This window comes from Adiantum capillus-veneris, chromosome 20 (genome assembly GCF_014529385.1).
Source record: "Adiantum capillus-veneris isolate H3 chromosome 20, ASM1452938v2, whole genome shotgun sequence".
NCBI classification, from domain to species: Eukaryota; Viridiplantae; Streptophyta; class Polypodiopsida; order Polypodiales; family Pteridaceae; genus Adiantum; species Adiantum capillus-veneris.
Genome location: NC_140950.1, coordinates 62,016,816 through 62,032,470, shown reverse-complemented (window position 1 = coordinate 62,032,470; position 15,655 = coordinate 62,016,816). Strand labels below are relative to the sequence as shown.

General features: G+C 40.6%; 1 protein-coding gene across 2 annotated transcripts; it reads left to right on the top strand.

The window, feature by feature from the left end:
* Positions 1-11,352: 11,352 nt before the first annotated feature.
* LOC147432599 (uncharacterized) lies at positions 11,353-15,053 on the top strand. Of its 2 annotated transcripts, none has more exons than XM_086491608.1 (4): positions 11,353-11,496; positions 11,599-11,718; positions 12,576-12,689; positions 12,917-15,053. In XM_086491608.1, the coding sequence occupies exons 1-4, from the start codon at positions 11,449-11,451 to the stop codon at positions 14,861-14,863; spliced, it is 2,229 nt and encodes a 742-aa protein (XP_086347734.1). In that variant the 5' UTR covers positions 11,353-11,448; the 3' UTR covers positions 14,864-15,053. The 2 variants fall into 2 exon arrangements, with proteins under 2 accessions (XP_086347734.1, XP_086347735.1); XM_086491609.1 differs by lacking the exons at positions 11,353-11,496; positions 11,599-11,718 and adding exons at positions 11,743-12,200; positions 12,299-12,350.
* The last annotated feature ends 602 nt before the right edge of the window (positions 15,054-15,655 follow it).

Sequence of the window (15,655 nt, the reverse complement as noted above, 5' to 3'; positions counted from 1 at the left end):
CTTAAATTTATCTGTGTTTTTGTGTTTCTATTATCAAGGGAGCCCTGCTAATTGTAGCTACTAATACAAGACTGGTAGCTACTAGTACAATACTGGTAGCTACCACTCTCATAGTGGCACTGTCATGCTAATCCTGGTACAGCTAGCTACCAGTATGGCTGTGGCTACCATTCTTCCATGAGCTACTATTCTCCCATGGAAGCAAGGTTGCTACCATTCTTCCATTAGCTATTGTTTTACCATGGAACTCCTGCTGGTGACAAGGAAGTTCTCACTATCAACCCTGGGAGCTACCAGTATAATAGTTGTAGCTACCATTCTGCCATGAGCTGCCATTCTGCCAAGGAAGTCCTGCAAGTGACAAGGTGGCTACCAGGATTGCATTGGTAGCTACCATTCTGCCAAGGAAGTCTTGCAAGTGACAAGGTAGCTACCAGGATTACATTGGTAGCTACCATGATAGCATCTGTAGCTACCATGATGGCAGGGGGCAAGGTAGCTACTAGGATAGCATTTGGTAGTATTGGTAGCTTATAGTGATTGCCTGGTAGCTTCTATTGTCATGCTGACCCTGCATGTAACTTGAAAACTTGTTCTTAATTTCTTATTGTGAAGAACAGAATTCAAGGTGTTGGTACATACTGAGAAGGAAGATGTTTTAGATAAAGGTTGTTGCTAGGCTTTTATTCTGTTAACCACCACTGTTAGATTTCTTACTACTAGGATAGCATTGGTGGCCCCTATGTCATCTTGGTAGTTACCATTCTGCCATGAGCTACCATTCTGCCAAGGAAGTCCTGCAATCGACAAGGTGGCTACCAGTATAATAGTGGTAGCTACCATTCTTCCATGAGCTGCCATTCTGCCAAGGAAGTCCTGCAAGTGACAAGGTGCCTACCATGATTGCATTGGTAGCTGCCATTCTGCCATGAGCTGCCATTCTGCCAAGAAAGTCTTGCAAGTGACAAGGTAGCTACCAAGATAACATTGGTAGCTACCATGATGGCAGGGGGCAAGGTAGCTACTAGGATAGCATTTGGTAGTACTGGTAGCTTATTAGTGCTTGCCTGGTAGCTTCTATTGTCATGCTGACCCTGTATGCAACTTGAAAACTTGTTCTTAATTTCTTATTGTGAAGAACAGAATTCAAGGTGTTGGCTAGATATATTATCTTGACATGTAACCATGATACGCGATGTAAACAATCAACCATTTACTGACTTATGGAGTATTTTGCTCACTTCTAATAATGACACAATGTAGTAAAGCAACTTCCAATGCTCAATGTAGTAAAGCAGCTTTTTGCAAACTTGTACACTTGTTTACATTTTCGCATTGTTCATTACGTTTTCGCTTCCGATACCAGGAAATGTTAAGGGTAGCTACTAGTCTGCATAGTAGCTACCCTTGCAGCTACTTAACCACACTTGTTTAATTTTTCTATGTCTGTTCATGCTATCTGCCTCAGGATATCACATAGGCATTTTAGACACGATTCGAGCAATTGAAAAACAGGGTGATGCTCAACACAAAGATTACAGAGATTACCCCAAAGAAAAAAAAAAGGAAAAGATGTTGAAGGGCCATCAAAAGCAGCTTGATTAGAATAGGAATGCTATACATAAAAAGGAGTGCTATTGTAAATAGCCTCATATGTTTCTGAGGAAAGTAATAATTTTCTTGTACGTCCCACTTTCTGCATTGGGAACTTAATAGCTCGTACAAGGTGGGATTGCAAGGTGGCTTTAGGCTCAGAATTTAATAGCTTGAACTCATAGGGATTTTCTTTTGCTTGTTCGTACCAAAATCCTTTGATAACAAATGAGCCGGCATTGCAAACATTCCCCCATGCATCTCTTAGCAAAGCTTTAGTTTGAGTCTTTTCTACTGTACATTTCAAGACATAGAAATCCACAAGCTTCTTATTGTCATGAGGAGCTATAATAGCAAAATTGTCACCAACATGAAGTGCATCACTCAACGCACCATGGTGTCCTTCATATGCAAACTCTTCAATCTCATCATCATCTTTGACATCATCTAAAGGTTCAAGGGTAACATAATTCCATTCAAAAACGTGTGATTTGTTTGAACACCTCCTCCAGCTACCTTGCAAACAAGCACTACAAAAGCATGAGAATTGCCGATACCTAAAAAGTTTTCCATTTGTTAAGGAGTAGCCATTGACACAATGTAACCCATGTGCATTAGGCACAGATTTACAATCCCGATGTTGGCTTCTATCCACATCACCTACTTTGACCTCCCGGAACAGTTGAGTAACTGGTCGTACCTGCGAAGAATACGTGGTTGTAGCACCATTGGACATGGTTTCTCTCAAAAATGGCACCACATCTGCTGCACATTGTAATTTCACACAGTCTGGCTTTAGCTGCGCCTAAGTGAGATGCCTCTTAATAACAGCACCTGCACCATCATGTTCTCCCTTCCCATGACCTGAACCTGAAAAGTGACGTGTCATTTTCAAACTTGTCATACTTCCATATCGAGCAACAAAATAAAAAGGCCTCTTTGCTTTGAACTGCGAGGTTGCTCCACCTCACCATACCCAATGTTCTTTGAGCGATATGCCTAGCTCTTTCAACCAACCATAATGGAGCATAAAGCAATGCTGGACAAAAAGAGTATCATGGATTTTATCATCAGATATATAGAAATAATAGTATTTTTGGACACTACCTGCAATCCTCACATATGTAATGTGAACGAAGGTTGTCACCTGGCTAGAAAACCAATGCATTGATTGGATCTCGTTCTGTTCTTTGAAAGTGTAATTTTCAGCGAAAGCCACCATTGACACTACCACATCTTCAGGGAAGATACGTAGACAAGCTTTAAACTGCTCGGCCTGCCATCTGTAAAAAAAATTGTGCTTTATAAACTTACTCAGATGATCCTTGAACAATATGAAAAGCTGACCGCACTGCATCTCCTTGTGAGAAAGAAATTTTCTTTTCTTCTTTTTCCATGAATCTGTTTCGCCAACTTCAAGGTCTTCAAAAATCTTAACTGTTACCATGTGTGCACCATTTAACTCTTCAATCGAGCAAATTGGTAGCTTCTTTGAAGGGCCACACAAAGAGCATTGGTCAAAAAAACACTTCAGTGCAAAAAAAATTGACCCGCTAGCCTTCGAGCATAAAACTGACTCCCAAAGCTTTGTAAGGCTAGGGCACTGATTTGTCTAAGCACTACATTTAAAATCTGCACCACAAATATCACATTGACAACTACACTCTTTCCCATGCACACCATAAGAAATCTGCCTTATATGGTTTACAGCATCCCTCAAGAATGACATTTGAATATGAGTGATGCAACAGCAACTGTAGCGATCTCAAAGCTTGCGTACAAAATAAGTTTTTAGCTTTTCAAATGTCCTTTGGTGAATTTTTACCTTTGGGTGACTCTATTTGACGGCAAGAAAGAATTCTACCTGCATTAAATAATGATATTTAGTACACTTATTGGCAAAATCATAACTTATTGTTGACATGCAAAACTGAGATCAATCTGGTGGGAGCTAGTATAAGAATGGTAACTAATACTTTTGTGATCAGTGGAAGGAGAAAAGTTACAAGAGCCTGAGTCTAATAGTAGAAAGCACTCTAAGACCTGGTTGTTATCAGACTACCTAAGGGTAGCTGCCAGGTTATTAGTGGTAGCTCCCAGGTTGACAATGCCAGGTTGACAAAGATAGCTACCAAACCACCAGGATTGCCATGGCAAATAGGTAGCTTCCACCAAGGTTGCCATGGAAGACTAGTAGCTTCCACCAAGATTGCATGGTAGAGTGGAAGCTATTACTTGCAGAATGGTAACTAATATTTTGTGATGAGTGGAAGGAGAAAAGTTACAAGAGCCTAAGTCTAATAGTAGGAAGCACTCTAAGACTTGTGGCTACCTTTACCATGAGTTGCACTGTAAGGCTGGTTGTTATCCGAATACCTAAGGGTAGCTATCAGGTTGACATTGATAGCTACCATGTTGACAGTGATAGCTACCAATCCACCAGGATTTCCATGGAAAACTAGTAGCTTCCACCAAGATTGCCATGGCAGACTGGTAGCTTCCACCAGGATTGCATGGCAGACTAGAAGCTATTACTCTCAGAGTGATATCTCCAGCTAGCACTAGGATACTGATAGCTACCAAGTTGACAATAATAGCTACTAGTACAACAATACTACCATGGCAATCTGGTAGAAAGCACTATCATACTGGTGGCTACCTTATCATGACTATGAGACTGTAAACTAGAAGGTTGAACGTGGTAGCCAGCAAATTTACCAAGAACACCATGGCAGATTGGTAGCAACCCCTATCAGACTAGTAGCTACCTTTACCCAGTACAACATGGATGCTACCAAAGTCTGACACTGGTAATTATAAGGATCACAGTGGTAGCTACCAGTCATGTATAGTAAGCTACCTATTTGGCAGTGGTAGTTACTAGGTCTAAAGCAATGTGCAATAATAAGCAAATTGTACAACAGTCAACTGAAGTACAACCAAACCAGTGCCATAATTGTCAATGAAAATAAGCTTGTAGTTACTCAAGAAGTCAAAACAAACCTGGGGTTGCTCAAGAAGATGCACTGGGTGTTTATCGAATACTTTGCGTGCAATACGCTTTTGACACACATCCTTTTTGTTGGGTGATACACGAGTATTGTGAGTCCAGAAGCTCACCATTGTGGCCTTCACTTCCTCTGTAATTACATTATTTGTGTATGGTTGTCGCCCACACAAATGCAATGGTAGTTCTGTATGATTATGTTTCAATCGAGATCTAGTTGCAAAGAAGTTCCTTCGATGGATACCAAGAAGCCTCGATGCAGCTGCTATATTTGGTTTTATGCTTGTGGAATTCATAACCATCATGATACTCGCCCATTTAATAAACAACTCTGGTGAGATTTTTGGTCTCTTGATTACCTTAAGAGTGTTGTGCATTCCATTAATCAATACCCTCTGCTCATCATTGGAAACCTCACCTCGTGTAGATTGAATTTTCAGGTCTCTCAATGCTCGACGCTTGAGAATGCTCCTGATGATTTCCTCCTTTGCCTTGTTGTCAAGACCCTCTGTGCACTGCTTGAAAAACTTGATCACCTGTGCACTAATTTTGCGGTGCTAAAATTCATTAATGACGACCTATTTAATTCTAGCTTCCCTTTCTTTGATTCTCTCGCGATATGCGCGCTTTTGGTTTGCTTCATAATCCTTGATTACACTCTGTTTGCATGAGCTGCACTTGACTGAGTCACAACAAAGGCATGTGCTACTTGTTAAACTCACAACATCCTCAACTGGAATGATTTCCACCATCTTGTGAGTCTTTGAGAGGTGGAAAGAGGATGCCAAAGTGGGTACCATGTCCAAAGCTAAGCCCTAAACACCAGCTAGGGATTCGCATGCAATGTGTGTGTGTGTGTGTGTGTGCGTGTGTGTGTGTGTGTGTGTGTGTGTGTGTGTGTGTGTGTGTGTGTGAGAGAGAGAGAGAGAGAGAGAGAGAGAGAGAGAGAGAGAGAGAGAGAGAGCATTAATCGAGGAAGGCAAGCTACTCTGAGAGAGAGTGCGTGCTCAGCTATGGAGATGGGAACTGTAGAGAGAGAGAGAGAGAGAGAGAGAGAGAGAGAGAGAGAGAGAGAGAGAGAGAGAGAGAGAGAGAGAGAGAGAGAGAGAGCAGCTATGGAGGCTTTCAGCTTCAACACAAAGGGGGGGGGGAGAGAGAGAGACTGAGAGAGAGAGAGAGAGAGAGAGAGAGAGAGAGAGAGAGAGAGTAACGAAAAGGCGTAACAACCTTCGATCGTGGTCTCTGTCATGTTTTTAAAAATATCATTATTACATTCACTCAAAAGTTTCCCTCCACCTTTAGATTTGGGAGGTACCTACCAGCATGCTAGTGTGTCTGGGACACAGGTAGTAAGTCCACCTATTCATGCATCCACCCTGCACACCTTCGACATAGAGAAGGAAAAGTGATTGCTATTTGACGAGCTCAAAATGTGCTACAAAGCTTCGTGTTATAATTTGATGGCATTTGAATTAAGCCATTGCAAAGGGTTGGACTGCCATCTCTCTCAAGATGGAAGATTGAATAAATCAAAAGGGATGGGCCATTTACATTGTCAATTGTTGCAATTTTTGCTACCAAGCCTCCACCACCACAAGTACATGGAAGATTTGCTTCGAGGCTCGTTACATCAACAAAAAGTACAAAAATTGTTTTTCCCTCTCAGTGTCATAGATTTGTTATGTTTTCCCTTTGTCAACACAATTATCTTTTTCTGTCAAAGCCTTGTTTTAGGTTGTCAATTACTGTCATGCCACAAATTTGTCGGGGTTATAGACACTGCCACACATGAGTGGCAAGACCTCCCAAAATATCAATATTTTGTTCAAGTCCTATTTTTTGTCCCGCTTCTCATGAGGTTATTGGGTACACCTTAAACCCAAGGTTTGGAAGTCAACCAAAACTCTATTAATTGGTAGCTTAACAATAGCACCAGGTTATGGGTGCACCAAAACCCTTGGTTGTGAGAGAACCTAAAACTCACTGTTCACGAGTACACCAAAAACTTGAGGTACCATGAGAGTGGTCTATCTAGTTTGGGCTTGAGGGGGGGATTGTTGGGTTTCAAGCCCTCTACCCATAGTAGGAACAAACTCTATAGCATGTAGAGGAAATTCCAAGTCTTTATTTGAGTTTGCATGACAACCCATTTTGTTATATATTGTAATCCTTTTTTACAAAGGAATCATAATACATAGCGTGGTTTTTTTTCCTCTGTGCCGAGGTCTTCTCTCTCGCTCCCTCTCTCGTTTTGCTCGCCCATTTTTCATGGTGACCGACCGGTTCCATCCACCATAGCCGTTGCAACCTATCAAAGGAAGGATAAATATATCACAGGCAGCCTTGATCAAAGATACACGACAAACGAGATGATCGAGAGCAATTATAGGAGTCTAAAAATAGAAAGTGATCGAGTATGTTAAGTTTAAGTCATTAGCATAAATTTTTAGACTTTAAGTATGAAGTATGGGAAGCCTTAGGATAAAATTCTATCTTTTCACAAAATATCTAAATTTAACAGGTTTTGGGAGCAGCTTGGCGGCACCTCCAAGCATTGTGGTAAGGTTTTACATAGGAGGTGAAAGTTTTAAATGCCAAAGGGTGATTTTTATTTTTGCCAAAGATTATCCTAATTTAGCATGTCCTAAATTAGCAGGTAGGCTATAGCCCTAGGTCAGCTTCATAAGCCTCAAAGGTATGTACAAAGGTCTTGTACCCGACTTAATTAATTAAAAGGTAAGATTATGGTTTATATTAAATGAAAGAATAAGGTTAGATCAACCCTTCCTCATTTAGTAAGTTGACTCTAGTCTTTGTTTACTAAGCTTGACTAGGCCACATGTCCACGGTAGCACATGCTTGCTTTGTGTGAACTTAAAGACGCGTGTGTGAGTGTGTGTGGTGTCTCCACTTAAACACATGTGTGTCACTGTGTGCAGTGTCTCCAATTGTCAAGATGAGTCCCAAAGGGGGGGGGGGGGGGGGGGGGGGGGGGGGGGGGGAGAGCTCTAGCATGCAAGGCAAGAGGGACAAGTGTTGGAACATTCTTCAGTTGCATTAGGAGGTGTTCCCACCTCAATGGTCAAGTGTGAAGCATTCTAACTGATGACTAGTTGCACTCTTGCATAGCTATATAAGAGAGGGCTCGTTGCATTTTTGAAGATCTTGCTCTCTCTCACACACTCTCTTAAGTGCCCAAGATTGGCAAATCAATCTCTCTCTCTCTCTCTCTCTCTCTCTCTCTCTCTCTCATAGGAGCTCTACAGATGGACTCTATGCTCAAGCTCTTGGTTATGGATGCAAATCTAAGCCAGTGAAGGTTTCTTTTTCTCCATCTCTACTATTTTATTACTAATCTATGCTAAGAGCTTACCCATGAGAAAGTGTACAGGGAATATTAATTATGTTGCTTGAAAAATACTTCTCTCCATCTCGATCTTCCTCTTTCCCTACAATTTCTTTCTCCCAGCCGTTGGGGTGTTTAGAGTTTGGGAAGGAGGGTTATACCATGGAATCTCATCTTCCTTATTCAAGAAAGGCTCCACAAGAGCACAAACATGTATTATAACAAATCTCTCTTTTGAAAGGATTATAATACAAGTCCTTTTGGAGAGGGCACCGACTCCAAGCAAATCCAATCCTCATCAAGCTGTCAATCTTAATCGGTTATTCTCTTTGTATTGTGTGCATGGTTAAAGTGTTTTTAATGTGTGTTTGTATAAAGAAATCAAATCGGCACAACGGATGTTCTCCTCTCTATCTCTCTCTTAACGAAAAATCTCTTCTTTCATAATCAATTTTCACTGAATTTAAAAGTAAGGATTAAATTCTCTAACGAAATCCCATGTATGTTTTAGCGATTTTTTGCTATCTTTTGTTTCAAGCCCTTTTGACTACTTTTTTCAACTCTGTTTGTAAATTAACTTTGGGGAATGTGTTTCTATGTGTCTCAGTTACTCACTATTCAGATGACGTACATGGATCACGAGCCATGTTCTACCTCTTTTTGATATGGAACTTTGTCAGCTTGTAGTTTCTGTTGTCTAAAAGCTATACCCAAAGATTTTTTGGATTTGGATAACAAAAAGTTAAAATTCCCTAGTTTTTTAATCAAATGGACTAACTTTAAGTGATTTTTCACAATTTCCTTGATTTGATCTTGTTTTTTTCCTCAATTTGATCCTAAATTTTGGTTTCAGTTCATTGAAGTCAATATCTGTTAGTTGATCTCAATTTTGCGCAGTTCTATATGAAGGGTACATGGATCGTGATCCATGTTCTACCACAAAATTAGCTGAATTTAGTTTGCTTTTCATGTGTTTTTTGAGGTCCGTGAGCACCTTTTTTTTTAGTTTGGATCAGCAATTTAAACACTCAAAACTGAAGATAAGACTCGCAAACACGTAGTTGCAAACCACAACGAAACTTGAAATGCGTAATTACACTTGATTGAAAGATCAAGAGAGAAGGAATATAATGCAGTTTTTGAAATGAATTGGATTACTTAATCATGAGAAAAGATGATTACAAATCTGAGCAAAGTAGCCGCTTAACAGTGCGTACAACAAAAAGTTAACACCATATTAGTGAATTTGGGAATTTCCCAATTCCAACCTTAAGAATGAGATTAAGATTTGACCTCATGGACTGCAAATCTTAGCCAAAGTTTTGAGACCATGGCTCGAAAGATATTTTCAAGTACTACCTTGTGGAAAGAGTTGGCCTTAAAAAGTAGTTTGATATTTTTCCATATGGCCAAATATTTAAGACATTGATGATTCCTAAATTGGTTCTAAAGTCTCAAACTCTCTAATATGATGTTAGCTCTCCTTTTCCAAGATAATTTCAATGATGTGTTCAAACTAAAGATTTTGACCTTTATACCTAGGGCTTTCAAATGGCCAATGGCCGACTTTGGCTTTGAGTACATAATCAAATGTTACATCTTAGATGTTTACAACTTTCGAATCAAAATACATGGGATCATTTACAAGGTTTTCGAGAAAACTATGATAAAATATATCAAAAATGTGGTTGTGGATAGTATGTTTGACTAGGAGGATGCCCATAAGCTGCATTGGACAAACAACATGGGTTTAGATTTAGATGATGCCACTTGTAGAGATATTTTGAAGATGTTTTTGTGTATTTTATTCGAGTTGTCCCCCCGCCCCCTTCTCTCGCTCGCTAGTTTTATCAAGCATGTTAACTTATGTTAATCAAATGTATGTGATTAATTTAATGATCAAATATCTATCATTTTTTTGTTCAATTTTTATGAAAAATATCAAATTCTCTATATTTTTTTTGGTAAATAGAAAGAGGTACTCAAATTTGAATATTTTTTCTCCAAAGAATTAAACATCCTAATTCATGTTAATCATATATTGTATGTGATAAATTTAACATCAAATATTTACCATTTATTTATGAAAAATATCATGGTCTATAATCTTTTATTTTTTTGTAAATCCAGAATTGATTTTTTTAATTGTATGATGGAAAGTATTACCCAAATTTAAATTTTTTGGCTCCAAAGCATTATGTGGTAATAACAACCGGAATAAAAGTGACAAGCTACATGGTAATTGTAGTGGTAAGGAGTGGTAATGTTTAATTTGCAAAAAAACTATTCTCGTCCCCCTCTCTTCGCTTTGGCCACTCCATTTTACACTCTTTCACTATAAATTACACGTGATAATTTTCACTGTAAAATTTAAGAAAGCTTTATAATGTCTGAAACACTTGCCAAGACAAATAACTAAGGATTCTTTCGCTTCATTGCCATCTAAGGTATCAATGGCGCTTGAATATAGCTATAAAGAATTTATGGCATATAGTATTGACCTACATATGCATTGTTGTGTAGTATTGATCTACATATGCATTGTTGTGATTGAATGATGGTGCATGCTATTGCCATATCTTATGTATGTCGCACAAAACAAAGATAGATATACAAGAATGTGAGGCATCTAAAGAGCATCATAGATAGACGGACCAATTACCTTTTGAATACAAAAAGAAAGCCAACTCAGCTCTTAGCCCTCATCTTTTCACAACTTGCTGACATTGCTGATTTATATCACCAAGATTTGTACGATTGTGATCCAAAGGAAGGATGACCTCTTCAATTATCACTTTCAAGAACGCAATGGACTTTAATATGTAGGATAAAGCATTGATTATTTTGTACCTAGAAGGGAAGATAACATTATAAGAATAGAAGTCATGTTTTTTTGGCCGCAACAACTGGCGGGCCACATACTAGTTTTGTTTAAAACGAATGTAGATGTAGGGTGAAAGTGCCCAAAAAAAAAAGGATGAGTCCCTAATATTAGGGACACCCGTTTACCCTAGAATTTTGAAATCGAAGCACTGGTTTAATTAGGGTCATCAATTCTTGAGTGTTCCATGGATGGTGCAACACGGTACATTTTCAATTGTTAGATCTCCATTGGCATTTGCACCTCTAAATAGGGTCTCTAAGGTATGGGAATGCAGAAAGCAGCACCATCAATCTTCGTGGTGTCCGAGTGTCGTTCAAGATGGCATCATTGCTGGAGATAGCTAATGTGCGTGCTTTCGAATGCGCACCAGCTTAAGTCTCAAAATGGTGTTGCACAGTTGCACACTGTTACAACGTGCACAGCCCCCACAATTGGTCGCCCAAACTGGCTCCTTTGACCGGATAGTCAAAGAGAGGAATGAGGGTATTGGGCGGGCTAGTAATATAAATTTTACCGTATAGTCAAAGAGGGGAAATGAGGGGGGTATTGGGCGGCCTTGTAATGTAGGGTATTGCTTGTAAATTAAAGGGGGAGTGATCGCGAATCTGTAACAATATCATGTCTCTTTCTCCCGCGCGGCCCGGCGATAGCCCTCGTGCTGATCAGGTATGAGCGTCTCCAGGAGCTGCACCTCCATCTTCGTCTTTCACAGTACCAAAATCGTCTTAATTTCTTAGATGAAAATTCTAGCTGTTTGCTCTTCTACAGCTTATTATCGGCGATCATGAGCTCGTGACCATGTCCATTTTCAACATTCAAGATCAGAAGTGGCTAAACAGAAGCACAGACTGCGTCTACTTCCTCGCTTCTCCTCTTACCTGTAACAAGGCACGTAATTGATTTCGTTTTGCAGGATTTCGTCTGCATGTTCACTTCTCTTTTTTTGTATTACTGTTTTTTCTGGTCATATTGCAAGGCGCGTGTCCAATAATGCTGGCATTGCACTGCATGCGTCAGAAAATGTAGGTCCATGCGAATTAACCTTTCTTTATCGCCTAATCTGATATGAGATCTGTGGCATTCTGTGGCCTGGAAATTAACTCTTCAGCCAGTACTTGCACGAAATCTTCTGAAAGCTGCTCAGTTCTTTTCTTCTAGAGAATATTCTTGAAAGCTCCCATATAAGCTGGAAGTACATTTGAAGAATGTCTGTCAGAAAAAAGGACCTACAAGCTACTGCATGTTATATTAGCCGTATTTTATATATCACCACTAATTAGCCTGCAGCCTACAATGCCTAATTACGTCGTTTTCGAATTGCGGCACCAGCGAGCTGTACAGATTCGACCGCTGCAGTCGCTCCATTACTGGTATAAATTAGTGCATTTTTTCTTGCCATGCCAGCTGATCCTGCTTGGTGCAAACGTGCTTAATATAACTCGTTTTCATGCCAACGTTTTTTGTAAAGTCTCTTGAAGACTTTACAGATTTGACCGCGGAAACCGTTCCATTAATTACTGGTAAATTGTGCATTTCTTAATCCTTCCGGTGCAACCGTGCTTAATACGTTGTCGATCTAGCGTTCTTTCAGTGGAAAATCGTGCATTAAGCATGTTGATTTGTTTACGTTCTTATATTTTTCTTATATTTTTCGTGAGTCTCTAGTTTAAGAGTAGAACTTGAGTGGATATAAGACCGTGGATGCGTCTTCCTATTTAATACTGGTTTGCGATTGATTAACATAGGGAATCAGGTGCGAATTCCGGCATAATGAAGCTGCAAGACTGAATGCCGCAGATTGCTGGTACTGGAAGGCTGGACAATGTGCAAACCCTAACTCATGTCGATTCAGACACCCGGTAAAATCTACATCTTACAATTATGTGGAAATGGAGAACTTAGCCTGTAACAGTTTACTTTTACACAATCTACACAACAAGACGTGCGTTGTTACATAACTTGCGTTTACCCTTCATAATAATTCGATTCGTTATTGAGCTCATCACGTCAATTCTGTTTTCTTATGGCACACCGAATGTTCGAAAGTCTGCTAGGCTTTCTTACCTGCTTCAAATGTCTTGTACAGCCTTTGGATATCCGGCACTCCAGGGCAATGATTACTTATATGAGAAGGCAGTACAAGGTGCCATGCTTCTATTTTCGTCAAGGTTACTGTGCTAAAGGTAATAAGTGTTCTTACAGACATGGAGAGGCGCAATCTGCATCTCTAACCGACCATGATGAAGGACCTTTTGAGCTGTTTGAAGCCAATGAATGGAAGATAATCAGAAGCTCTCCAGTGCAAAATGAATCAAAACAAGCAGCACAGCCTATAACCAAACGAACGTGTGGGAGCCTGGTAGGTGATGCCAATCTTTCTTCTAGTGCCAGCCTCAGGACCTGTATCACTAATATCGAAATGCAAACTGGCCTCAAGGCTACGAATGCCTCCATCAGTAGGCAAGGGACTCCTGACAATAGTGGGCAGAGAAGTAATGGAAGTGCTGCTCTAGTTGACAGTAGATTAATTAACCAAATGCACCTTGTGAAAGACACCTCTGTGGAATTAGCTCCTCTTGCAGAAGAAGGGCATAACGGTAATCAAGGGCTCCATGACCATGGATCAATTGCTAATTCATCTAAGCCCAAAGGTGAAGAAGTCTGCGCAGAATCTTCCTTCGATGTTACTGTAGCTGATTCCAAGATTGATGAGTTAGCCTGTGTTGTGGACCACGGCCAAGCACTTTCCCACCGGCTTGAGGCACACAATGAGCATCATTGTGGCCATGTTAACCAACATTGTGTCCATGAAGCAGAAACTGAGTGTCAATCATGTCCTCGTAATTCTGATATCTCAGAGAAAAGTTCGAACCATGGCTCCTTGATGATCGCACCTTCTCATGAAAATGGGCTGGAAATGGTAAATTTAAGCGTTCAGAAGCAACCTGTCCGCTACATGCAGGCATTGCATGGTAGTAATGACCTCCGTTACCACATTAATAAAAACAGAAAGGTAGCACAGCTGAGAAGGCGGTCGAACGCTGGTTCCCGGGAATTAAATCATTGCCATGGAAGTTTCATGCAGCACGGTTCACGGTATCGGCATGATTGGATGTGTGACTGCATCGCACAAAATAATGGTCAAATCGATGATGGGCAACCTGTATGTGTTGCAAGTCAGCAAAATCCAGTTCATGATCTACGTCGACCAGAGCTGCTTGAGCTAGGCTGGAATAACTGCACAGATCTGCTGCACAGTGCTCAATTAGGTCCCCCCTATAATAATCACAGACAAGGAAGAATATTCTGTAAAAGATTGCGCCAATATACTCATGTAGCAGAAAAATGGTTCGCTAATGCAGATTTTACATCCTGCAGAAGCGATTTTGGTCTGCAGCTTCCTGCGCCTCCAGGACTCCCACATGATTCGATGGGGCCAAGGTCGCGGCAGCCAGCTCAGCCGAGGAATTGTAAGTTTTCCACAGCACCACGTCATGGGATGGGTGATTCGTGCCGATTCCATGGGAGATTTGAATCCAGAGAATCATCGGCCAGTTCCTCTGAGTTTGAGGGGCCAAAGTCTCTAAGTGTACTGATAAATGAGAAACGCAGGAGGCTTGCAAGCTCTGAGGGCGCCAAAGCTTACAGCGCCACGGGCCAGGTTGAAGTTGCGAGTGTCATCCCAACCGATCGAGTTATGATTATAGGAACTTCTGGTGGACCCTCGATCAGCAGTGCTGAAATGTCTGGCTCACGCAGTATTTCTGAGTGCGTGCCATTAATAATGAATGAGGCGGCTGTAACTAATTGTGAGGCCAAAGTTGATTTGGAAGGTGATAGCAGCTCAGGCGCAGCACTTATAGGGGTTACCGCTAGTACAGCTGGTACTAATTTGATGCAGGAGTTGGCTTCAAATACTTTAAACAAAACCACAAGCGACGGAGTGAACACAGAACTTTCCTTATCAGTATTGTCATGCTCCAAGGACAAGCAGGATGACGGCAGCAGCTCGTGTAATGTAGGGCTGGTGTAATATAGGAACTAAGATGGTGTTGTAAAGCTTAATTTCAAATGCTACTGCGAACTCTAGTATACACAAACGCAAACCTAATTATAAGCAGACCGCATGGGAATGTTGAGAGAGAGAGAGAGAGAGAGAGAGAGAGCTAATTTGGGAGCCCGAAATAGGAAAGTCACAAATAAGAGTCAAAAGCCTTAAAAGCTCTTTGGTTTTTTGGTGGGATGCCAAGACGAGCAAAAACTTTGCCTCATTTTATGCATACAAGTGAATTCATTTATGAGCTTTTACTTTGTAGCCCATTGTGAGTTGTGAGCTGGTTTGAGACCATGGATTGATTTATAAGCATCAGTATGTATGCGGTACACATTTTGAAAATAAATATTGTAGAGAATATTATAAAACTCTCTCTCTCTCTCTCTCTCTCTCTTTTTGGAGGTGGCGAGGCAACATGTGCAGCAGAGTTTCTGTGTCTTCTTCTTCTTCTCCTTCTCTCTTTCTCTCTCTCTCTCTCTATCTCATTCATGCGGAGCTGAGGCTTCTTCTTCTTCTTCTTCTTATTCCCTCTCTCTGTGTCCTATCGATGTTGTTAATTGTGCCTTACTTAGTAGGTAAGCAAGAGAAGCATGTGTGGCAAAGTTGCAAAAGAGGAGGGAAAAGGAGGGGAGGCATGTGCGGCAGGAAAGTGGTGGAACGAAGAAGTAGGGGGAGGCAGGTTGCACAAGGAGGGGGGAGGCAGTAGGAGGGAATATTCCCTCCTATTGAATTTTTTTAAAAGAGCACCCAGTATCTTATTACTTTTTGAGT

Excerpts from the sequence above, each read along its gene's own strand:
- LOC147432599 (XM_086491608.1), top strand. The coding sequence starts at position 11,449 with ATGTCTCTTTCTCCCGCGCGGCCCGGCGATAGCCCTCGTGCTGATCAG. Across the intron at positions 11,719-12,575 it reads CTCCTCTTACCTGTAACAAG|GGAATCAGGTGCGAATTCCG; the intron begins GCACGTAATTGA and ends TGATTAACATAG. Across the intron at positions 12,690-12,916 it reads CATGTCGATTCAGACACCCG|CCTTTGGATATCCGGCACTC; the intron begins GTAAAATCTACA and ends TGTCTTGTACAG.